At 48.4% G+C, this 23,197-nt stretch overlaps 7 protein-coding genes across 7 annotated transcripts; 5 read left to right on the forward strand and 2 right to left on the reverse strand.

The window, feature by feature from the left end:
* Positions 1 to 3,149: 3,149 nt before the first annotated feature.
* N7520_009420 (amino acid permease GAP1) lies at positions 3,150 to 5,053 on the forward strand (the record flags this gene model as incomplete). The annotated part of the gene is made up of 3 exons (XM_057143354.1): positions 3,150 to 3,435; positions 3,508 to 3,925; positions 3,991 to 5,053. The coding sequence occupies 3 exons, from the start codon at positions 3,150 to 3,152 to the stop codon at positions 5,051 to 5,053; spliced, it is 1,767 nt and encodes a 588-aa protein (XP_056992642.1).
* Positions 5,054 to 6,346: 1,293 nt separating this feature from the next.
* On the forward strand, positions 6,347 to 9,244 carry N7520_009421 (GTPase-activating protein RGD2; the record flags this gene model as incomplete). Its single annotated transcript, XM_057143355.1, has 5 exons — positions 6,347 to 6,577; positions 6,649 to 7,801; positions 7,851 to 7,946; positions 7,997 to 8,182; positions 8,235 to 9,244. The coding sequence occupies 5 exons, from the start codon at positions 6,347 to 6,349 to the stop codon at positions 9,242 to 9,244; spliced, it is 2,676 nt and encodes an 891-aa protein (XP_056992643.1).
* Positions 9,245 to 9,700: 456 nt separating this feature from the next.
* N7520_009422 (uncharacterized protein) lies at positions 9,701 to 10,859 on the reverse strand (the record flags this gene model as incomplete). Its single annotated transcript, XM_057143356.1, has 2 exons — positions 9,701 to 10,129; positions 10,209 to 10,859. 2 exons carry the CDS (start codon positions 10,857 to 10,859, stop codon positions 9,701 to 9,703), a joined length of 1,080 nt encoding a protein of 359 aa, XP_056992644.1.
* Positions 10,860 to 11,909: 1,050 nt separating this feature from the next.
* Positions 11,910 to 13,470, forward strand: N7520_009423 (M20 family metallopeptidase; the record flags this gene model as incomplete). The annotated part of the gene is made up of 5 exons (XM_057143357.1): positions 11,910 to 12,035; positions 12,100 to 12,482; positions 12,561 to 12,962; positions 13,021 to 13,151; positions 13,229 to 13,470. The coding sequence occupies 5 exons, from the start codon at positions 11,910 to 11,912 to the stop codon at positions 13,468 to 13,470; spliced, it is 1,284 nt and encodes a 427-aa protein (XP_056992645.1).
* A 2,069-nt stretch (positions 13,471 to 15,539) lies between these two features.
* On the reverse strand, positions 15,540 to 17,614 carry N7520_009424 (AAA family ATPase CDC6; the record flags this gene model as incomplete). The annotated part of the gene is made up of 3 exons (XM_057143358.1): positions 15,540 to 17,191; positions 17,251 to 17,511; positions 17,563 to 17,614. The coding sequence occupies 3 exons, from the start codon at positions 17,612 to 17,614 to the stop codon at positions 15,540 to 15,542; spliced, it is 1,965 nt and encodes a 654-aa protein (XP_056992646.1).
* Positions 17,615 to 18,155: 541 nt separating this feature from the next.
* N7520_009425 (DNA-protein crosslink repair co-factor UBX5) lies at positions 18,156 to 19,758 on the forward strand (the record flags this gene model as incomplete). Its single annotated transcript, XM_057143359.1, has 2 exons — positions 18,156 to 18,636; positions 18,692 to 19,758. The coding sequence occupies 2 exons, from the start codon at positions 18,156 to 18,158 to the stop codon at positions 19,756 to 19,758; spliced, it is 1,548 nt and encodes a 515-aa protein (XP_056992647.1).
* An 846-nt stretch (positions 19,759 to 20,604) lies between these two features.
* On the forward strand, positions 20,605 to 22,765 carry N7520_009426 (putative Ste20-like serine/threonine protein kinase; the record flags this gene model as incomplete). The annotated part of the gene is made up of 4 exons (XM_057143360.1): positions 20,605 to 20,656; positions 20,713 to 20,743; positions 20,817 to 21,133; positions 21,183 to 22,765. 4 exons carry the CDS (start codon positions 20,605 to 20,607, stop codon positions 22,763 to 22,765), a joined length of 1,983 nt encoding a protein of 660 aa, XP_056992648.1.
* Between the last annotated feature and the right edge of the window lie 432 nt (positions 22,766 to 23,197).

Raw genomic sequence — 23,197 nt, forward strand, 5'->3', positions numbered from 1 at the left:
ATTCGGACGTCCCCTCATACTCTCCAGACTTCCCCACATATTTCTATCTCCAAATATGATATTGTGGTGAATTGTATCATGTAGCGGGTCCTCAAATGAACTTTAATCTTGCTCAGCCGGATTTTTCGGACTTTCAGAGTTATGGGAGAGGTCCCTCAGGTGGTTTCCGCGATATGCATGAATTGATATAGTCCGCAGTATAGATAACTTGAGGCTTTCCGCCGCGCTTTTTGCCCGGCGCCTACTTAGGTTTTAGACCACACCTTCCACTAAATTTCCTACTCATTCTCTTACTTAGTCTCCTACTCGGTATTATTCAGTATTCTACCTTCTTTTGTGCCGTATTAATCAAGTGATCAAAGATCTCTCCTCGTTGATAAATAGCGGAATAGAAAAGAAAGAGAAGAAAAGAGAAGAGAAGAGAAGAGAAGTGGAAGGAGAAGGGGAAAAGCGGAAAAGTCTGCGGTGTATCCAAGTAATAGAGGGGTAGACGTCCAAAAACCAGGGTTTTACGTGAACATGACTTCTCATCAACTACAAAGAGCATGAGAATAAATAGCACAATAGCCTCAATTATGGAAGCATTTCCCCGGATACGAAGAGCAGCGCGTCAAAATCAATGCAGATCTCACCCGTGTCACGAGCCATGTGTATACGTATGCAAATTCCTTTCAAATCAATTCGATCATCGAAGCGAGTCATTTCTGCCGTGCTCCCATGCAATAGAGTGTCGTTACCCCAGACTTACGGGAGCGATGTGGAAACTGTTACCTAACAACTTCGCATCCCCGCATTTCAACCGGATAACCAAAGGGACCCCGTCGGGCGGAACAACTCTAAAGCGACTAAGTATGACTCTGTCTTGCTCTTGGAGGTAGAATGGTTGGTTGAGCTGAACGAGTGGTGTGATCCTGTGGTCTGAGAAGAATATTGCGGTCGGGTTGTTTCACCTGCCTATTGTGGTCGCAGGCATGTATAAGGGTAATTAGAAAATTTGTATTCTTCAAGATACACATGCACAGAAGTTTGTATTACAAATGTAGAAACATGTACATGGGTTGTTTTAATTCATCCTCGACTAATATTGAGCGCGCCTGGTGCTTGAAGCTTCTTAGGGGCCTAGGTCGGCGCTTCTGGAGAAATTCTTCGCCTGCATGCACCGAGCCGCTAGGCCCTATTTGCAAGATCCCACGGCCATAGTCCTATTCAAAGATCCAGCTGCGCCAAGACCTCGACTAAAATGGCCACCAAGCCCCGATGCTACCGTGTGGCCCCCGAGCTCACATCGACAGCCAGTGACAGCGCTTGCTGAGCGCCATAATTAAGGATGGGATCATCCGAAGCCGGCCCAACAAACTTCATTCAAGTTTTCGCGGCCAAGGTGCCAAGAACAAGATAACGAAGCTCTGGGTCTCAGACTCTCAGAATATCTCTCTAGGTTGATAACATATCAACAGGTCCACTATTCGGGTTCCACCCTTATCAGTCCCTGGTCCACTTCTAGCAAGCTGGCCCCGAAGGTCGTTGATCGACCGCGCAACTTGGATCTGAATGGCCCCAGTTTTATCTAGCCTCACGGGGCGCGGAAGGCTTGGCGGCTGAGCTTACAGAATCCAGGATATGGAAGAAAATAGTGCGGCCCATGAAACACCTCAAATGACGCATGGATTCTGCGCTATGTTCCCCTTTATACGAGCTGTACCGAATGACCATGGACCAACCGCGTGATCCCCTTGCTTTAACATTGGTTCTCCCGGGCTTCCATGCATATCCGTGGCAGACCGCCATAAAGCCATCCGGCCAGCCAGCAGCATAGAGTTTAGGCGGCGTAGTTCCAGGGTTCCCATTTGTTTATCTGTTACCTCGGACTTGAACATAGCACATGGTTAACCGGCGAAGCCGAAGCCGAAGCACAGCACAGCCTTGGAGGCCTACTAGTCTTTCTTTGTCAATTTCACTGGAACCACAATTTTATGATTTGCTTTTTCATGCAGAACGCCCGAGTGACCCAAGGCGCACGCCAACAAAACTGACCCCTGTCGGAAGTCTTCCATAGGCAGAACAGTGAAGGGGGGTCCAAGCTAGCTAGCTTTTTCCCCCGGAACAGCCACAAACATCCCTGTCCAACACTAATCCCAATTTGAACAAGCAGGCAATTTGATTTTGCTCAGCTAGTCTCTGCCTGAAGCGAAAGTGTTCCAGCATCACCCCTCTCAAGTGAATGAATTGGCTTACAACTAGGTTTACATGGCGGTTTTGATTGGGTCAGGGTTGTCTATCGCGTGGTGAGTGCGGAGATTAGCGGGTCCTCGATTCTTGCTGTTCTGGGTCAACCAGAAGCTTGGCTGGTCAGTTCCACTCAAGCCAGAGGAGGTGTTATCGTCGTTCATTTTCAATGTTTCGTAGACATGATACTAGTCATAGATTAAACACAAATAAAAATAAAATAATCAGGGTAGTCAGAGTCAGCAGCTGTAAGCACTGGGGTCACCAGAGTGGCAGAGTCGGGTGCATTGCACTGTGCCCCATGCGATCGTCCCGTTGTGACAGGCTAAATCCCCCTAAATCACGCAGATGATAAAGTGGCGTTCGATGTCTTGTTCCCGAGGGATGAAACACTCAAAGTATTTCTTTTCATTATTAATCTTATCGCTCAATCTGATTTTAGGTATCTGGGGTATCAAAAGGGTCCCGTTTCCGGCATCGGCCATCCCGAGCAACCCGATAGCACTTGAGATGATCATAGATCAATGATCAATGGACTTGATGTCATGGAAAATAGTAAAAGAAAATATACATAAAAAAAATAATCTACATACCTGTAATATCGCCACAAATTGATCAATGTAGAAACTTTGATTGAAGCTAAAGCTGATTTGGGATTGACCACTACCCTTTTCGGGTCTAAGCCCAGAACAGTCAATTATCCAGGGATCTTTGTATGTGAGCGAATAACCTAATGATTATTCCTCGGCCCATTTAAAATCTTTAAATACAATGTATCCCTTCCCCATGTTTGCTTTGTCGTAACCTCAGGCCATCCCACCTTTTTCGTTTTCCTGCACTCTTCCCCTCCCTTTCCCCTTCCTCTCCCACTTCTCTACTTCCAAATTTCCCTCTCTCGGCCTGAAACGGGATATTTCGCAAAAATGGAGGACGAGAAGGCGTACGCGTCTGACAAAGTCCCAACTCACTCGGGCTCTGAGCCTTTGCCTGTTTATGGCGATTCACAACCAACAAAGGCGGGAATGGGTCAGCGCATTATTGACAGCTTCAAGCGCGACCCTAATGCCCGTGTCGTCAACCAGCGTGGGGCAGGAGCTGATGGCTCAGGATTCGATCTCGAGACTGCGGCCCAGAATATTGCGCACTCACCACTCCAACGTCGCCTAAAAGGCCGTCATCTTCAGATGATCGCCATCGGTGGCTCCATTGGTATGGCCTTAATGATTGAATTCTAAACGACAGCACATTCTCAGATATGCATTTGCTAATAATTCACACTAGGTACCGGTCTGTTTGTTGGTTCGGGAACCGTCCTGGCTACGGGTGGTCCAGCGTCAGTCGTTATTGCCTATATCTTGATTGGAGTCATGCTTTACACTACCGTTCATGCACTGGGTGAGATGGCTGTCTTGTTCCCAGTCTCTGGGTCCTTCTCTCACTACTCTACTCGCTTCTTGGATCCGGCTTGGGGTTTTGCCATGGGCTGGAACTATGCCATGCAATGGCTCATCGTCTTACCACTCGAAATCGTTGCCGCTTCCATCACCATTGATTACTGGAGTCCGAATGTTTCCAATGCTGCTTGGGTCATAATCTTTTGGGTTCTGATTGTCGCAATCAATCTCTTCGGTGTGCGTGGATATGGCGAGGCCGAATTTGTCTTTGCAGCCATCAAGGTCATTGCAGTCATTGGTTTTATGTACGTTGTTGTTCAACGCCACGTTCCACATGTCTATCTTATTTCAAGGCTGACTTCCTTACTAGCATCCTGGGTATCGTCATTAACTGCGGCGGTGGCCCTCAAGGAGGATACATCGGTGGACGATACTGGCATAACCCAGGTGCCTTTCACAATGGTTTCAAGGGTCTCTGCAGTGTCTTTGTGAATGCCGCCTTTGCTTTCTCGGGAACTGAGCTGGTTGGTCTGGCCGCTGCGGAGACTGCGAATCCTCGCAAATCTCTACCCACTGCCATCAAGCAAGTGTTCTGGCGTATTTCCCTCTTCTATGTTGTCTCCCTCACCATTGTCGGCTTGCTGGTCAAGTATACTGACGAGCGCCTTGTTACGGGTGGCTCTTCAGCCGACGCTCACGCTTCTCCCTTTGTCATCGCCATTGAAAACGCCGGAATTTCAGGTCTGCCCTCTGTCATGAACGTCGTGATCATGATTGCTGTGCTGTCCGTTGGCAACTCCTCCGTGTACGGCTCATCGCGGACTCTCGCGGCCCTCGCCGAGCAGGGTCAAGCTCCCAAGTTCCTGGCTTATATTGACCGCAAGGGACGTCCCATCTGGGGTATTGTGATCGCTTCCCTATTCGGTCTGCTCTGCTTCCTCGCCGCATCGCCCCAGGAGACTACCGCTTTCACATGGATGATGGCTATCTCGGGTCTCTCATCCATTTTCACCTGGGGATCCATTTGTCTCTGCCACATTCGATTCCGTCGCGCCTGGAAGGTCCAGGGTCACACTCTCGACGAGTTAGCTTTCCGTTCGCAACCCGGCGTATTCGGCTCCTGGATCGGCTTCCTCTTCAATGTCCTGGTCCTGATCGCTCAATTCTGGGTCGGTTTTGCTCCTGTCGGTTATGGCGAAATGACTGGAGGTGCACGGACTGAGAGCTTCTTCGAGGCTTACCTTGCAGCGCCTATTATTCTGGCAACTTACATTCCCTACAAGCTCTGGTACAAGACCAAGGTCCACCGGTCGCACGATATGGACCTGACAACTGGTCGTCGGGACCTGGATATTCAGCACCTTATTGAGCAAGAAATGGCCGAGCAGAAGCAGTGGCCTGCCTGGAAGAAGGTTTACAAGTTCTTCTGTTAATGAGCCATGACTCATGAGCCTGCTGTCACATTAGGTATATTTTTTATTATGACTCACAAAGTTCTTTATTATTTCAGATACCATAACGATAGGATGCAAAATTTATATGTTACTCATTTATGACCTCGAACGATAGGAAGATTGAAATTTGTTGGTCTGCATATTGGAGTTTATTAAGCCTCGGGATTGTCAACGTAACTTCTCAGCCCTACGATGTCTGTTGCAAGGCCTAGGCATGTACCCACTGCACCTACTACTAGTAGTGCCTACTACTTACTACGTACCTATCGTAGTTCTGTATTTCTGTATTTCAGGCTGGGTGATTAAAGTAGGTTTAAACATCAGAGTATATCTAAATCCTTATAGAATGACAACTGGTGCATTTCGTCATGCCGATCAAACGTCCAATTTCCACAGGCATTTCGGGACTAAGTACTAGTACGTATTGGATGTTACGGTATTGAAAGTTTCGGGGTAAAAAGGCGGCTGAGTTCATGTGCCTGAGGCGGGTGTCGCGTCCTTTCAGGTACCACATGTATGACTCGGGGTTAAATATTCATGAGAATGTCGAGGAAAACAATGATATTCTGGTTCCAGTGAGACAAATCCAAGAAATGAAGAAGATTTCTTCTCATTTCCATTGCCAACAAAATCCACAAAAAGATTTTCCCAAAAATAGTACAGAATAGTGTGGTGGAGCCACATCATCACTCTGTACTCAGATGAACCCGTAATATTACAAGCCACTCCAACGGATGGAAATTCATCAACATCATTAGGCAACTTTCACCTGCAAGACAACAAGTCCCCCCTTTTTTCCTTCCTTCATTTAGAACTTCTTGTGTTCTTCCATCTGCTGTTCTTCGAGCCACACCGGTCGCTGTTTCGCTCTTTTTCCCCTTCCTTATTCGCCCGCTCCTTGGCGCTTACCTGCCGCGCGCTCATTCCCCGGGATCCCATCCACATCTCGAGCCTCATTTCTTCTTTGCCAAGTGCAACGTCCTAACCTTCCTTTTTCCTGGGTACTACATCCCAGCACGATTTAAGATCAAGCTAGCCGGTCTGCTTTGATTTTTATTGTACTCACTCATCTCGATAATCCGGAGACTCAGCTCGGGCCCGCCAAGTTCACCGAAGTCTCCTACTTTGCGCCCAACGATCTTTGCTGTCAATTTCAGCTTCGGATTCCACCCACCGTTCTCTCGATTATCATCTCTCACTCCTGGCTGGCTGCCGATCACTTTTGAATTAATTTCTTCTGCGTGAACCGTGTTCTTGCCGGTCGCCGTCACAATGCCTGGCTTTGCGGACTCGTTCTGGACGCCCGACTATGCTACGGGTCTCGGCGTCTTGTATGGGAAGTTGCAGCAGGGAGTGGTGGAGAATAAGCAGATCTTGATGATCGCATCTATGCGGGCAGATGCCGAGGAACAGTACGGTCTTCGCATGGGAGACATCGCGCCAAGCGTGGATCGGCTGTCTGCTGCAGGTTTCGGCAAAGATGACGGTGCGAGTGTGAGAAAGGTATGAAGAATGGAAAAGCATTGCGAGCATTACTTGGCTTGAACCGGACTGACGGCGCATTTCTATTTTAGGCATACGAAGGTGTCCGAACTGAGATGGTTGAGGCCTCTCGGAATCATCAGAAGATCGCCAACAATATTCGCGAACTTGTCGTGGCTCCATTCCGCCGTTGGGGTGACCAGCATGAATATCGGGTCCAGACGTCTCATGACAACCTCCAGGCGCGGATCAAGGAACATGCGAAACAGGTTGAATTGGTCAAGAAGCTTCGCAGCACTTATTTCAACAAGTGTCGGGTGGTAGAGGATTTGGAGGAAGAGAACAAGCTTGCTTTCCAGGATCCAGAGACAAGTCCTAAGGTTAAGCCGACGCCGAAGATTGTCCTTCCCACCGAGGAGGAGCCCGAGGAGGAGGAGCCGGTTGAATTGGGAGATCGCGTCTACTCTCCGGAGGATATCAAGAAGATTCTGCTGCATATGCTGAACAACATCAGGATTGGTGAGGCCAGGGTGCCTATCATTGGTACATACCAGAATGTCTCGACCGGTGCGGATATCGTGGAGTATGTTCAGAGATACATGGAGGCCTCTAGCCTGGCTCAGGCAGAACGCATCGGACAGGATCTTGTGGACGGGGGCTTCTTGCGCTTGGTCGGAAACATGGGTAGTGTTTTCGCCAACAGCTCAAAGATGAACTACCAATGGCGCTCCAGGGTCTTCCAACTCACTGGCATTCCTGAGAAGAAGAAGGCTCTGATGCGAGTCACCTCTGCGGCCTCTTCCAGCGAAGACGGAGTTGATTCTCCAATTTCGGCCGTCTCGGAGATGATTGCTGGCTGGAATCCCCTCAACAACCCTTACCCGAATGAGACTCCGGCAGAGAAGCTACGGAGAGAGGCTTTGGAGGCCGATGAACGGTACAAGGCTGGCGTGCGAAAGCTCGATCAGATTCGATGCCGCCTCGAGGAAGACGTCATTGACAACTTGCGCTTTATGGAGCAGTGCGAGTTAGACCGTCTCAAGGCCATTAAGGCTGTGGTCCTTGACTTTTCTGGTGCCATTAGCAACGTCATTCCCAATCTTCAGAGCACCGTCGATCATATGATGCTGTATCAGGAAACGATTCAGCCGCTGGGAGATTTAAGATATCTCCTGGAGAACTACCGTACCGGAGGGTTTGTCCCCCGGGTACAGGCCTACGAAAATTACTATGGATCAGTTGAAGGTATGCGAATATCGTACTTGCATCTGAAACTGAGACTGATTATCTACAGAACAAAATTTCGGCGTTGATCTTGAAGCTAGAGCTCGAGTGGACCGCAAGCGTGTCCCAGTTTTGGTGACGACACTTTTGACCTACTTGGACAACCGTAAGACAGGCCAAATGATCGAAAAGGAAAATGAGCTAACTTGTGCCCAGGCTACCCCGAACTTGAGGGTGACGAGGCTCGTCGTGCTATCTGGCTGCACAACCCTAAGTTGACCCATACGCATCAGTTGCGCAACGCTCTGAACAACAGCAAAGCGGACTATCATGAGATCCTCCCAGCATTTGAAATACCCACAGTTGCTAGCGTTCTGAAATTGTACCTTCTTGAACTGCCAGGTTAGTTATCTTCTAGCGATGTTGAGAAACTACAAACACTGATTTGCCGCAGACTCTCTGGTTTCTTCGCAAGTCTACGAAATCGTCAAAACTATCTACTCGACTACCGCTCATGAGACCACGGAAGAGGGGCGAATTAAGGTCCTGCAAAGTACTCTTGGACAACTTCGTCTCGTCAACATTGCCACGCTTGATGCCATCATGACCCATTTCACACGCTTGATTGACTTGACCTCGGCCGATGAACAGTATATTACCGCACTTGCACAGGTTTTGTCACCATGCATCCTTCGCCCTCGCACTGAGAGCAGTCTCACCATGGATGAGCGTCACAGCTACCGCCTGATCCGTGATCTGTTTGCTCACAAGGACACCATCTTTGGCGAGTTGAAGCGCCAGTCCAGTGCGCTGGGAATATCAACTTCCAGTCGCCCTCGGGCAATCAGTACCGATGAGAGCAACCGACGTGCCGCCATGGAGGCTCGCCAGCGCGCTATTGTCAACCGCAGCCGGGCAACTAGCCCTTCAACCCGTCAACGGCATCGTCGAGACCGTTCCAGTGGTGCTTCTGAGACTGGCCGATTCCCAATCAATGTCAATGTGGCCAGCCCAGCCGATCGCCGAACCCCGGGCCGTGGCCCCAGTCTCGACGTTCCCGTCACGAATGGATCTCCTACTAGCGCCGAGCACCCTCCAACTGTGAACACCAATGTCGCCGAGATTGCAACTAATGGTAGCACCGAATCTCCGGCTTCGGCAGCTATTACCAGTGACAGTGCCTCTTCAGGTTCTGAGAGCCCCTCTCCTCCCCCGGAGACCGTCTCAGATGATTCTCCTACCCCAACACCCACCCCAGCTGCTACAGCCACCGAATTTGAAAAGCGTGCCTCCATTCCTCGCTCCGTTGGTGGCCGGTACACTCGCAAGCCCGGCCTCGGAAGTCTATCGAGCTTCCCGACCGGAGCTGCCGTCGGTGCCACGGGTACTGATAGCAACCGCAGCAGCATTGCCGAAAGCGAGCCCAAGGGCGTGACTCTGGAAGACAAGCCCATGGATGATTAAAATGATGCACCTTGATACTCTTGGGGAGACAACAGGGCTTTTTATAACGGCACAGCCTTCGAAGGACCTGGTATACTTCCCTCCCCTTGACTTTTTTTAAAAAGATATTTCTGCTTTGCCGTCATGCCTTTCTAACGCATGCATGCATACATACCCTTCACCTGCCTTGTCTTGCCTGCATGTGCTATTCGTCAATACCTAAGAGCCCTTTTTGATACGGGTTTATTTCTCCTTGGAACTCTCTTTTTTCTCTTATTTTATGTTTTGATGTATCTCCTTTTCCGTCGTGCTCCCTCTTTAGTTCGCACCCCTGTATGTATACTTGATTCCTCGCACATGTACGAATTTCCTGCACCGTCACATTTTCGGCTTCTGGTTTATTCGTCAGTAGACCTGTAGATATCTTTATGGATCACAATTAATGCAAATTTTCTCGACACTGATTTTTCTGTAATACTAGATGGAGAATTTCTTGAAGCGGTCATCTCTAAGCCACTCACTATACCGTATAGGCTTCGTGGAAGTCCGCTTTTCCAGAAACACCGCCTGTAAAAGAATCATGGCTTGCCTCATGTTATTCCCACTCTTTTGGAGTTGCGCGAACCTCTCAATAATCCAGGACTGGTAGACGGAGTCCTCGGTCTCAAACCCAGCAACTAACAAAGCCCATGCCACATGTCGTAAAAAATTCGGGCCCTCGTACTCGTAGAGACTTGCACAGACCTGGAGAAGTTTTGGAAGGCTCAAAGACTGAACATCATATGCTAATCTTTCATATTGGACAACTAGGGCCAGGAACTCGGCTACTATGACGCACATATTCGAGAGGAGCGCACTTCTTTCAATCCTGCGTGAAAGAGTAGGTTCCATGAAGGGCAAGAATTTCTAGTATATTCAGGATTAGTCAAATTTAAATATTTCCTGGGCAGTAGAAAGTCAACGAGTGGCTTGCATGGCACTATACCTTCTCCAGGAGTTTCAAATCGCGGCCGAATTGCATTATTTTGCGTGATGTTTTTCCTTTTCCTTCATCTTCATAATACTCTTTCTCTATCTTGGCGAGTTGATACCGTAGCATTGTGTTCTCGTGGACCAATCTGAACATCTCATGGACCTGTCTATCCCACAGATCTTCAACGGCGGGGTACATCAAGCCCCAAGCATCTTGTAAGGCCGTGCTCGAATCCTCGAATATCCGGTCTATTGAGTCCGGATATTTCTCATTCAGCAAATATATCATGCTCCCGCCAAGACCGAATGTCGATGCCTTTGCGTCCTGGTGAATAGTCCACAAAGCTATCCGGTTGATCATCTTAGGAGGGACCCGAAATCTCTCTTCCGGTTCACCAGATGAGCTACCATCGTCAATCAAAGAGGATGCCAGAATTGTCCTGCCGTGAGATGCAATGACATCCCTCACTCCTCGAAGATGCGCCTCCATGACCCTCGGGTCCTCCCCGTACGTCTGTTCATAGAGAATGAAGAACCACAAGGCCGGGAATGTAACCCAGGAATGCGCGTTCAGAGTAGCAAGATGGGAGATAAATAAGTTTAGCGCTTCTTGGTGGTGTTCCAGAGCAGCCGTGATCAGGTCCGTCTCGTGGTTCTCTGCCATGTCTCGGATAGAAAATGATAGTAGCAAATGAGCCAAGAGTCGATGTTTCAGACACATGAATAAGACATATGAGTAACTTGACCATCTGGCTGTCTTTAGGACCATCCTAGGAATGATAGTTCTGACATAGTACTGAAGTGCTCGACGGTCGGTGTCAGTAAGAGACAAAGGCCAGTCACTATCCTGGATCCCATATGGTAGTTCTGATGACGAGCTCACCAAATTCGGTGATGACGAATCCGAAAATGATGATAAGCGAAGTAAACCACCTCTAATTGAATCCACCTCTGATCGTGTTTGGAATTCAACTTCGGTTTCGGCCTCAGCTTCGACGGGGGCCTTGGATATCGCAACCTTTCTGGATAACGATAACGACTCGTTCGACTGGGCTGCATGTCGTCTTCTGGCTCTTGGACGAGGTCCATATTGACAGGGTCTATTCCGCGGCAAACATCTCTTACACTTGGGCCGAGACTCGTCGCATTTGATTTTCCGTTCGCGACATGTCCAACATCCTAGCCAATTAGCATGAACATATGATTAAACAACCGAGTTTGCCATACCCATTTTACTGCGTTCTGCATGGAGGCCGCTCATGACTTCGGCTGTTTCTGAGTGGGTCTCGCGGTTTTGCTTCGGCTCCTATGAGGTGAAGGAGGCGAGGGGGAAGCAAAGGTGATATTATTGTTAATGCACGTGCATTACGGTGAATATTAGATAAGAGAACACATATAAGCTAAATTTGAATTGAAGATAAGAGCGAACGCGGGGGATTAATTCTGTTTTTGCCGAGTTTTGATAAGGGAGAGACTAGAACCTATAGCCGAAGTCGGCTAATTTGACGTTCTATACTCCATAGAGACTTAGAGAACTGTGACTTAGATTTATTGTCAGACTATGTATTCGCATTAATTGCCAAGTCAGCAAGTAAAGAGACTCATCGTAGATTAATATATAAGTACTCTGTTCCCTCTCAATGACTTTTGTATTCAACTTCATTCAAAACGCCTTTTAACTTAGTTACTTAACAAAAACGTCGAATTCTACGAAATGTCTACCACCGCAGTTATTAAAGCACTGGGTTTGACTGGCATTGAGCGGCTTCAAAAGATTCAAAGATCAGTTGAAGCTGGATTTGCACCCCATTTCGCTGGCCTGCAAAAGGTCATTGCGCATGTCAGTGACTCAAATGACCCCTTCCAATACTTTTTCTTTATATTCTGACTTCTGGGGAACATAGATTCATGCAAACCCTGAGATCGCTTTCGAGGAGTACATTGCTCATGACACTCTCTGCGACTTCCTTGAGGGCCTCGGATTCGAGGTCACCAGGAAGGCCTTTGGCGTCGAGACCGCCTTCGAAGTTCTTTATGGTCAGTCCGGCAGATTGATCAGTATCGATGCGGAATACGACGCCCTCCCAGGAGTTGGTCATGCATGTGGCCATCATCTCATTGCCGCCACTAGCATTGCCGCCTTCCTGGGCCTTGTTCATACGCTGAAGGAACAAGGTGTTCCAGGCAGAGTGCAGCTGCTTGGTTGCCCAGCAGAGGAGAATCAAGGAGGAAAAGTAGCATTGGTGCGAGGAGGAGCTCTGAAGGGAGTGGATGCAGCAATCGAGGCGTTAGCTCTCCTTCCCTTTCCCTTCCCATTCATCCCGAAGAATTTATGCTCTAAGAAAACACTCTAACATCCTGACAGTCACCCGAACGTTCCAGAGAAGCAAGACAACCACCGGGGCCCAGCTGATATTACTGGTGTCGGTGCCCTCCCAACTCTGGCCATGACACGCTGGGTTGTTGAGTACCATGGCAGAGCCGCCCATGCAGCTGGCTTCCCGCACCAGGGTATCAATGCATACGATGCCGCAATTATGGCTTACAACAATGTTTCCTGCCTCAGACAACAGACCCTTTCGGAAGAACGAATTCACGGTGTCATCTTAGAGGGACCTACCGTTCCGAATACGATTAGTCACTACACCAAATCAATCTGGATCGCCCGGAGTCTCACAAAGGGAACCTTGAAGGAACTATCAAAGAAAATGATTGGTTGCTTTGAGGGTGCAGCAGCCGCTTCTGGGTGCACTGTCAAAATTACCGAGTAAGTTCTTACCCCATCAACATTAAAGCAGCTGGCTAATGGGATAATCCCGTTTCAGAGGCAACATGTACCTTGATCAAGTTGTTACAGAATCTCTCTGCCAGAGATACGCGGACATTGCAAACAGCACCGGAACTGAAAAGGTTCACCCTTTTTCCACCAAAGTCGAGACCGGCTCAACTGACTTCGGTAAGAAGATGATTCCTTTCTATCTATATTCCATCTGTATATGAGTGAGACTGGCAGACTTAACACATGATTTACAGGCAATATCACCTATGAGTGCCCGGGTGTCCACGCTTATTATGCGATTGATTGCTCTCCCGACACGATTATGCATCACCAAGGCTTTACAGCAGCATCCGGTACCCCCGAGGCTTTTAAGCGGGCTACCGATGTTGGTACTATTGTTGCTCTAACGGCGTGGGATCTGCTCACTGATGATGCTTTCTTTGAGGAAGTGAAGAAAGAATGGGAGGTGAAGTTGCAGCAGAGTCTGTCCTCATAGAAAAGGAGGGCGTTTTATATGTCTGTAGTGTGGTCGATAGACGGAGAGACGGCTCGAGCAGAGTAAGGATCACTCCCAGAACCTTGGGAGGTTTCTCTGTCTGATTCTCAATCCTACATCAATTTTATGTTCATTCTCCCCCGAGATCCAGATCCATATTCTATGGTTCTCCATGTTATACAAAAAGACATTCTTATTTCCAAGATTGTTTTAATTGTTACATACATATGTATGTACTCCAGGGCGATGTACTAGGTAAATCTTGCACATTTCTTTCAATCAGTCTCCTGGGAGCATCACTGCTATCAATTCCAATATATATATGTACATGTCAGTCAGCCTTTATAATATTGACATGAATACATACATGCTGCATGATTATAGGCGATATATTGCGCTAGCTTCAATGTTGAAAGAACCGGGACTATACAGGGGGTATTTCACGCCTTCAATATGAAGCGGCGCAGCCGCTGCTATAGAGACATTGGCCATAGGCTATACGCCATGTCGATGGTGTCCATTCGTGTCAAGGTTCGTTCACTCCTGCTGCCTTGGGCAAGAGCGTGCTACTAACATTAGCGTAGAAATAAATAATGCCAAAGGCACTGTAAATTTGTGGCTGACTATCAATGTTCCACCAGGCGAATAAAAAGGAGTTCTAATCTGAGATGGAAAAAAAAAAAAAGAAGAAGAGAAAACGCCCGACGTGAGGGTCGAACTCACAACCTTGGGATTAAAAGTCCCACGCGCTAACCAATTGTGCCAGCCGGGCGAATCATGGAATGGTGGGGTATCATATAATTTATATACCGCAGAAAATAGCTATTTCTTTCGATTTGGCTTCACTGGACTACATACATACCTTAACCTTATTGCCTCCAGCATGCGGATTGACTTCAAATTCCACGTATAAACTCACAGTGGACCTTATAAAATGGCTCAAAGGACATGCTTGATTGGCTATTGGTGAAACTTAACCTTACCCCATCAAACTATCAATTGATGGGATTCCACTTTCTGATATGGCATTTTATATTGTATCTAAAGAAACGGTCATAGCAAGGTAATATTTATGAAACACAAATACTATGTAAACTTTGAGGAAAAAGGACTTGTGCGAATGTTTAGTGGAGTGAGTCTTTTAGAATTGACATCTAAAAAATGTAGCCATCTTTACCTGCACCTCTGGTAAAGTTCGACAGCAGGCCAGCCGTTAGCACTACACCGTCTAAATACTCCTAATGATATTGCCTGTAATAAAGCCTTTACCTTGGTCGGCTTAAGAAGCGAAATGTGTATGAAGAGCAAAAAAAGGAAATAAACGCCCGACGTGAGGGTCGAACTCACAACCTTGAGATTAAAAGTCTCACGCGCTAACCAATTGTGCCAGCCGGGCATTTGATGACATAATTCCAGATTCAGCGATATAGAACCGAAGCAATATTTGGAAGCAATGTAAACTCTCAAAGTCCTCGACCCATATCGATAATATATTCAGCAACCCTGCTTGATACCTAGTAGGCCCCACTAAAGGGACTCGGCTTAATGCTTACTTCAAGGCCCGCCTTGCTACCTAGGTATATATCAGCCTTTAAAGGTTGGAGATCATTGAGGTGGCAAGATGGGGATACATATCTGTTGTGATCTGTAAGTAGTGATTTGTGCCCACGGGCTGTTCCTCCTTACAAGTTCTCACCATTACGTTGATAAGCATCGAGTTAGGTATGTTTAGACAGATATCTCGAATGTTACGAGTTGAGGACCTTATTTTGTTCATATTTGTTAATTTTTTGAGTTGTTCTTTTTAACTGTTTTGAATGTCGGAGACGTCATGCCATGCATGGGAGTTTCAACAAAGGGAAAATGAAACAAATGAAAATCGTATCGATAGCGCTAAACACAAATGCAACTCGACTCCAACAATGCGGTTCAGTGTTGTACGATAAAAATGCCCTTGGACAGGACTCTGATAATGCTGTGTGGGTAATAAAAGACAATGAAGAACAAAAATGGTAGATGGAGTTCAAGAAAGGACCAAGAGGTTGACAAGGACGAGGATTGTGCCAATATCACAGTCCATCACCACGAAGCAAGCGCCTCAGAATGCCTTCACCAGGTCCGGCAATCTGGCTTTCGATTTCTGATTGGGATACAAAGCAGATGAGACCTTGCTCATCCATCGCCTTGTGGGGGGTTGTCATGACATTTCCAGACTTGGAAGGTGTGCGACGAACATCAGAGCCACCTGCGACTGTACCACCACGGCCACGACCTTGGTACTCGCCAACGAGGCCCATTGTTTCCAAGTTGCTCAAGACGTCTTTGAATTCGGTGGCAGTCAAAGGGTGGAGGATGTTGTCATTTCGGCAAAGTGTACAGTATGTGTCAAAGGCCTGCTTCACCGTCGGAGCCGAAGAACGAGATTTGGATGGTGTGTTGTGAATATCCATTTCACGACGCTTGCGCTCGAGCGCAATCAATGTACAGATAGCAGCTTTTTGCTGCAGATTGATGTTTTTCAGTCTTTGTACAGTGCCCTGTCCGAAAGCAGATGTTGTAATTCGGGCAATGTGGGCGATGCTGGCGCGCGGAGCTGTCATCGGTGTGTAGCTGGACATGGTTGTCAACTGAGGGGTAGTGCCTGACTTGGACGGCAAAGATAGATTCTCGTTTTCAGCTAGGACAGACAGAGTCAACTCAACAGCTTTCTTCTCCGATTTCTGGATGGTTTCCTGCTCAATGACATCAATCGCGCGCTTGATCAACTCGAATGCCTTGCGAAGGTCTCCTGTTTGTGATGCTACTTTCTTTGCGCAAAGCTGAATGGCCGCTGGCTGCAAGAAAGGGACGAACTTTGGATCGGAGTCTTCACCTACGGGGAGCAACGACCGAAGGCGAGCAGTGATCACACCAGCAATTGAAGCGGCATTGTAAGGCAAGAATGGAAGAAGCGTAGGCCGCAGATTCTTTGCTTTCAGCTGTGGCAGGGATCGGTCGGTCAAATCCAAGGCATTGGCAATACCAATGAGAATAAGAGTAGACTTGCTATGCAAAGACCATTCAAACAAAGACTGCAATACACCAGAGTCACCCTGGAGCAGATGATCCATCTCGTCTAGACTGACCAGAAACAGACCTTCCGCCTTCGCTGGAATGAACATAGCCTTTAGTCGGTCTGCCTCGCTTTTCTTGAATACCTCCGATTCGTCGCAGAAATCTTGGATGAGCTTGCTGTATACATCGCGGGAGTTCCGCATACTGACACAGTTGACGTGGGACACCTTGACATTGGAGAGGTCCATATCCTGGCACACTTCATTGACCATAGCGCTCTTGCCCGTGCCAGGTGGTCCACTGATGTAGAGACAGCCGCCCTTTTGAGACTCAACACAATCCTCAATAAAAGTGGAGACCTTTTCCCGCTCTGATTCACGCCCAATGAGTCGACCAGAGGTGGCGCCACGGGCGAAGAGCTGTCGGGCTTGAGAATAAACGGTTTGTGTGGTGGTTGGAGTAGCACTCGGGCGAGGGGTAGGCGGAAGATCGGCATGTCGAGGAGTCCGCGGGGTCACAGACCTGGCTCCCACCTGTACGCGGTGCCGTGGAGTGACCGGTGATTGTTGGAGCGCGTCTCGGAATCGAGACTTTTGCGGGGTCTTGAATTCAACCGGGGCTGCTACCACCAGCTTGTCAGGCTTCTCGGGGTTCTCAGGTTTCTCATCTGCAAGCCGTTAGCCGCCAATTATGTTCAATTGCATTATGCCGGTTTCCTCAGCTTACCCTCCACGAGCTTCGAGGTGCGGAAATGAGACTTGATCTTTGTGGGAGACCCACCCTGGTCATCGCGCAGTGTGTGTTTTGAATGCGCTTTTTCCGAGATCCTATTGATGACATCCCCATTTTCTTGATCCAGTGATTGCTCATCATCCTGATTCTTTGCAGCGAGACGGGTTGAGCGAGTTCGACGAACAGGCGCAGCAGCCTCACGATGGACCCGGGGTGCAACAGTTCGGCGCTTGCTTGCGGAGCGGACTGGAAGCGCTGGGAAATGGTCAGCGATATCTTAATTGATCATTTTAATTTGAGTCTCACCTTCCGCTTCAACACCACTGCGAGTGCGCTTGCCGAGAACAGTAGTTGCCATAGTTGTGGGGGAAGGAAGTGTGGAAGCACCTGCCAGCGGCACGTTTGGGAGATAAGTCTCCGTGCCTGCGCGTCCGGATAATTAAGACGCGTCGCGTCGCATTCCTTTAGACCGAAAGCGGTAAGCGTATCTACTGCGAGGCATTAAGACCCAAAGTGCTGAATCATCGGCGTTTGCATAAAAGGTATTTACCGCCTTCCGTACATATTACATAGTTGTGTGCTTCACTGTGGACTTATAGTAGTCTACGTCACTCTTTATGATCGTCCTATTTGCCTGTCGCAAGTGAATGGTAATATAAATTCCCATAAAAGGCATCATTTTTCAGATCTGAACTTACTATCTAAACACCCAAAACCTTGAATACCAAGTGCGCGGGGTACTCAGCAAGCTTCCTCAGTTTGCAGCTGTTTGCACTGATTGCCTCTCCACATTCAACTACTCATAATTCAGAGCTCACTCTGGATTCTTTGTGCTATCTTTTTCTTCCCTTCTTCCTCCCCGGACTCCCATTTAATACACTGGTTTTTTACCCGCAATCATGGATGACAGCGTGGTAGCCCAGTTCACTGAGATTACTGGCGCGACGCCTGAGACGGCGACACAGTACCTACAGCTCTCCGATTTCAACATCGAGCATGCGATGCAGCTCTTTTTCGAAAACGGAGGCGCCCCCATGGGCGATGTAGCTGCCCAAGTCCGTCACTCCGGATACGAAGATGAATCAGGCGTTGTTCACATCGATTCCGACTCAGATGACGACAGGCCGACTCGATCTACACAACCTGGAGCGGGTACCACGTTTGATGATGATGCTGCCATGGCTCGTCGCCTACAGGAGGAAATGTATGGGGGTGGAGGTCCAAACAATGACGATGATGAGGATGATGGTGTGCGGGCGCCTATGGCGCGCACCACCGAGACGTTAGTGGGACCGGAGCTTGATTTCCACGATGGCGGCATGCACTCCAATATTCTGGGCCAGCTACATGGTGGGCGAAGTGGACGAGGTGGACGAGGTGGTAGGTTGATCTTGAGTACAGGAAATGAAGGACAAGCTTAGCTAATAGTTGTTAGGTCGACCTGGGATCTTCAACCAACAAGACTCGGCGTCCATATGGTCCGGTAGCTCAGCAAACCCGCAAGAAATATTGTCGCAAGCGACGGGCGGCGCATCAGATGCTTCATCTAAATCCAACATGCTCGCAGAGATGTATCGACCCCCCTTCGAGATCATGTCTCGTCTGCCCTGGGATGTTGCTCGCCAAGAAGGCCGGGACAACGAGAAGTGGCTGCTGGTCAACATCCAGGATCAGTCTATCTTTGACTGTCAAGTTTTGAATCGTGACCTCTGGAAAGACAAGGGCATTCAGGAAACCATCAAAGAACATTTCATCTTCTTACAATTCTCCAAAGATGATCCCCGAGCCGCACCATACCTCCAATACTACTTCCAAGCTAGCGAAGTGTCTGATAACTACCCTCATATTGCCATCGTTGATCCTCGAACTGGTGAGAAGGTCAAAGCCTGGACTGGTCAGCCGGTTGTCAAGGGCCCAGAATTTCTCATGCAGCTCCACGAGTTCCTTGATCGTTACAGTTTGAACCTAAACGTGCGCAATCCGGTTGCGAAGCGGAAATTAGACAAACCAGAGAAAACAGTGGATGCTATGACAGAGGAAGAGATGCTAGATATGGCAATGAGGAACAGTCTTGGTGATGAAGCCCCAAAGCCGGATGACCCGGATGACCTCACCCGGAGCACAACTGATATCAAGGGCAAAGGCAAAGCCACAGAGGATGATGAAATGGGTGAACCAGAGCCTGTCGAAGAGGCCGGAAGCTCTCTATTTTACTCCATCCCCAGTGACCAGCCCCACGTTGAACCGGCTGCTGACCCTGCCACGACCACTCGCATCCAATTCCGCCACCCCGCTGGCCGTGTCATTCGGCGGTTTGCACTGACAGACCCTGTCCAGCGAATCTATGAGTGGCTAAAGGCAGATCCCCCTGTGGAAGGCAAGGTTGGTGTGGAGTTCGACCTGAACTCTCTGGGAAGCAACTTAATAGAATCACTGCAAACAAGCATTGAGAGTGCGGGGCTGAAGAACGGAACCGTCAACATTGGGTACTTGGAAGACTGATCAACCCAACTTGCTTTTGTTATCGGTCCATCCTGGAACTCATCATGGAGTGATGGAAACGTTATCTCCATATTTGATGATGTTTGAAGAATGGTCATTGTTGTTCGGTGCAAAGCAGAGGTCCTGCTTTCTCATCTAAACATCTTTTTTTCCAGTCCTAGAATAAACGTGACATGAACCATACTACCAACAGCATTTAACGTTCATTCTAATTTCTTACTATTTCGTGTAGCTGTAGATAACTTCAATACCGCCTCAGATAAGGCTGACCGCCTGGCAGAATTGGCCCCGCGTCGATAAACAGACGCAAGGATGCCATCCTCTACACCTCCCTCTCGATTTAATACAGTGCCGTCGTCTTTATGTTTTGACTTCGTTCGACCATGATATTAGATTGATGCTCTTGCATGATTGAATTGAAGGGCCTGAAGCCATCTTGCTTCCGCTGAGATCTCTTTCCATCTTTGTTTACGGCTCCGCTTATCCTGCTGTTGCTAGGTGAAACACACCCGACAAAAGCCCGAACCGCTCAATTTATTGCCTCTGAACGCTGGTCGCATACATTTACAGTGAACAAAGCTATTGCATTGCTCTCAATTACGCTTCTTTCCCTCTTCCTTCATTGATCTGGCCGATCGCCTTATCGCCGTCCGGACCCATCCCGCAGTACGTTGCCCAGTGCCCAGCCCCACCCCATGAACGGCGATTTTGTAGCATTGTTAGGTCTCTTCATACAATGCCCGATTATTTCCATATTCAATCCTCGATTTCAGCTGATGATAACGAATTTGAAGCTCCCCACTGCATGAGTTCCGGCCTTCCCTGATAATTAGATAAGCCGTCACAATGCCCGGACCGATTGACCCGGAAACTCTTTACACCAAACAAGCATGCATTGGTAAGGATAATGCCTGTGTGAATCATTGTCTCAGGTACTAACCCGGGGTCGAATAGGTGGTGGAAGTTTCGGCAGGGTCTACAAAGGGTGAGTGAAGTCTATTACCCCACTGAATGCGCATTGCCCTCGACTATATCCTGACTATCTCTTTCTATCTTAGAGTAGATAAGATCACTGGAGACTCGGTGGCAATCAAGGTTATTGACGTGGAAAATGCCGAAGACGACGTGGACGAGATCATCAAGGAGATTGCGATTCTATCCGAGCTGAAGTCTCCATATGTCACCAAGTACCATGGCTCGTATCTGAAGGGCTCAAATCTCTGGATTATCATGGAGTTTTGCTCTGGTGGTAGTTGTCATGGCTTGTTGCGTCCCGGTGTGATCCATGAAGAGTATATCGCAATCATTCTGCGAGAGCTTCTTCGAGGGTTGGACTACCTCCATGGCGATCAAAAATTGCATCGCGACATTAAAGGTGTGTTTATTTGCTTTTACTTGGATATAAAAGGCTAACTTGGTATCAGCCGCGAATATCCTATTAAGCGCAAGTGGGCAGGTCAAGTTGGCAGATTTTGGTGTATCGGGTCAACTATCAGCAACTATGACCAAGAAAAACACGTTCGTTGGAACCCCCTTTTGGATGGCTCCGGAAGTCATCAAGCAATCGGGCTACGACTACAAAGCGGATATCTGGTCTTTGGGAATTACGGCAATTGAATTGGCATGCGGAGATCCTCCATATGCCGATATTCACCCGATGAAAGTGTTATTTTTGATTCCCAAAAATCCGCCTCCTACTCTCAATGGCAACTTCAGTAAGCCTTTCAAACAATTCGTTGAGTTGTGTTTGCGACGAGATCCAAAGGAGCGACCCTCTGCCAAGGAGTTGCTGGAACATCCGTTCATCAAACGGGCGAAGCGGACAACATACCTCACCGAGCTCATTGAACGCGCAGAGCGCTGGCAAGCGACCCACCAGGGGCAAGGAGACGATGAAGATGAATATGATGAACCATATGAGGCTGTTGAGCAAGACCCCGTAGAGCACGAGGATCTTTGGGACTTCGGCACTGTTCGCCCGGCTGGTGGACGATCGGCAGCGCCGCCTTTACGTCAAATGAATGACTCGGCTACCAACTCTCGTTCTCAGGAGGTTGAGGAGTGGGATCTGAGAGACGATGCTAAAAAGGCACCGTCATCTCAACCAGTGCCAACTCGACCGAATCCTGCAAACTCCGCTGTTGAAGGTTCTCCATCCAAAAAGCCCCTCCCTCTCTCTGTGCCGTCCTCTCCAGTAAAGCAGGCAAATACACAACCTTCGAACACCCCTTCACGCCAGACTCGTCCTAACAATCCAGCCAGCCCACTTGAAGAGAACTCCCCCAAGGGGCCCAGTGAACGATATGCACAAGCAATGATGGAGTACGCTAGTGGGCTTCGGGCCAATGTATCACCTCAGCCCAAATCCCCCGCAGTCGGATCTAGTAGCGCAACAAGGGAACAAAGTCCTCTCTCCAGAAAGCCTACACAAGCCCAGCGTCCTCTCCCTGATGTCAATTCAAGTCCAGCTCCTCCTCGCCAGGCGCCTGCCACGGCCCTTCAGAAGCAACCGGAGGTAGTATCCCCAAATGCGAGACCGCCATCTGGACTCAAGTCTAAACTTGCACCGAAATACGAAGAGCGTCTTTCTAGACAACAGACCCCCACTTCTAGTCCTCGTGTAAACGAGCAGCCAAAACAACTACCACAAATCCCGGCCAAAACCCCGGTGGAGAATGAGAGGGCAACTGCTTACGGTTCTGTCATTATCCCTGCCCTTCGTGCAGCCATGAATCGACGTGGGCGCAATCTCACTCGTCTTGATCCTGCACGAAACCCTAACAACCAAGCAACCCCCGAAGAAGAGCAGCAGTGGGAGCGAAGCGTTCGTGTCCACCGCCATATGGACCATATAGTCGATGATATTTCCAGAGCCTTCACAAACCTTCATCGCTGGGATATGGAAGACCAGGTCCAGATGGGTGGCGGTGTTGATGTCACACTTGATGCTTTCCTGGAGGAAATTCTAGTACGGCTTCAGCCTGGTGCTGCCCCAGGCTCTACTTGATTTCTTTCCATTGAAATATGTCAAGACTTGTTCATTCTGGGTGCTATAACAAGACACAGTGCTCCAGCATCTCCTTTTCTCACGTACATGATCATAACGGCTCCACTCTATTCTTCCGTTTTCAACTTTTCATGAATATTTTGATACGCAGCCGAGAATTTCGACATCGCCTTGGTTCCTACGATTTCTTTGCTCACGATCCCATACACCTGCCCTGGTCTCATGCTCATTACAAAAGATGGCTGGTACTTCTTGTGTTGATATTAGTTTTGCCGTTCAAATCCTCTTCTTTGCCATGTCTTTGTAGAATTCATTCATTGGAATTTTGTTTATGACCACCTTTTCGTAAGAAACTTTATCCCAGGTCTAGGGATATGACGGTAAAATAGGAACATTTGAACCCAGATGCTGAGGAATAGCACTACTAGCCCT

The sequence above is a fragment of the Penicillium odoratum genome (assembly GCF_028828045.1).
Source record: "Penicillium odoratum strain IBT 22623 chromosome Unknown utg000006l_segment0_segment0, whole genome shotgun sequence".
Taxonomy (NCBI): Eukaryota; Fungi; Ascomycota; class Eurotiomycetes; order Eurotiales; family Aspergillaceae; genus Penicillium; species Penicillium odoratum.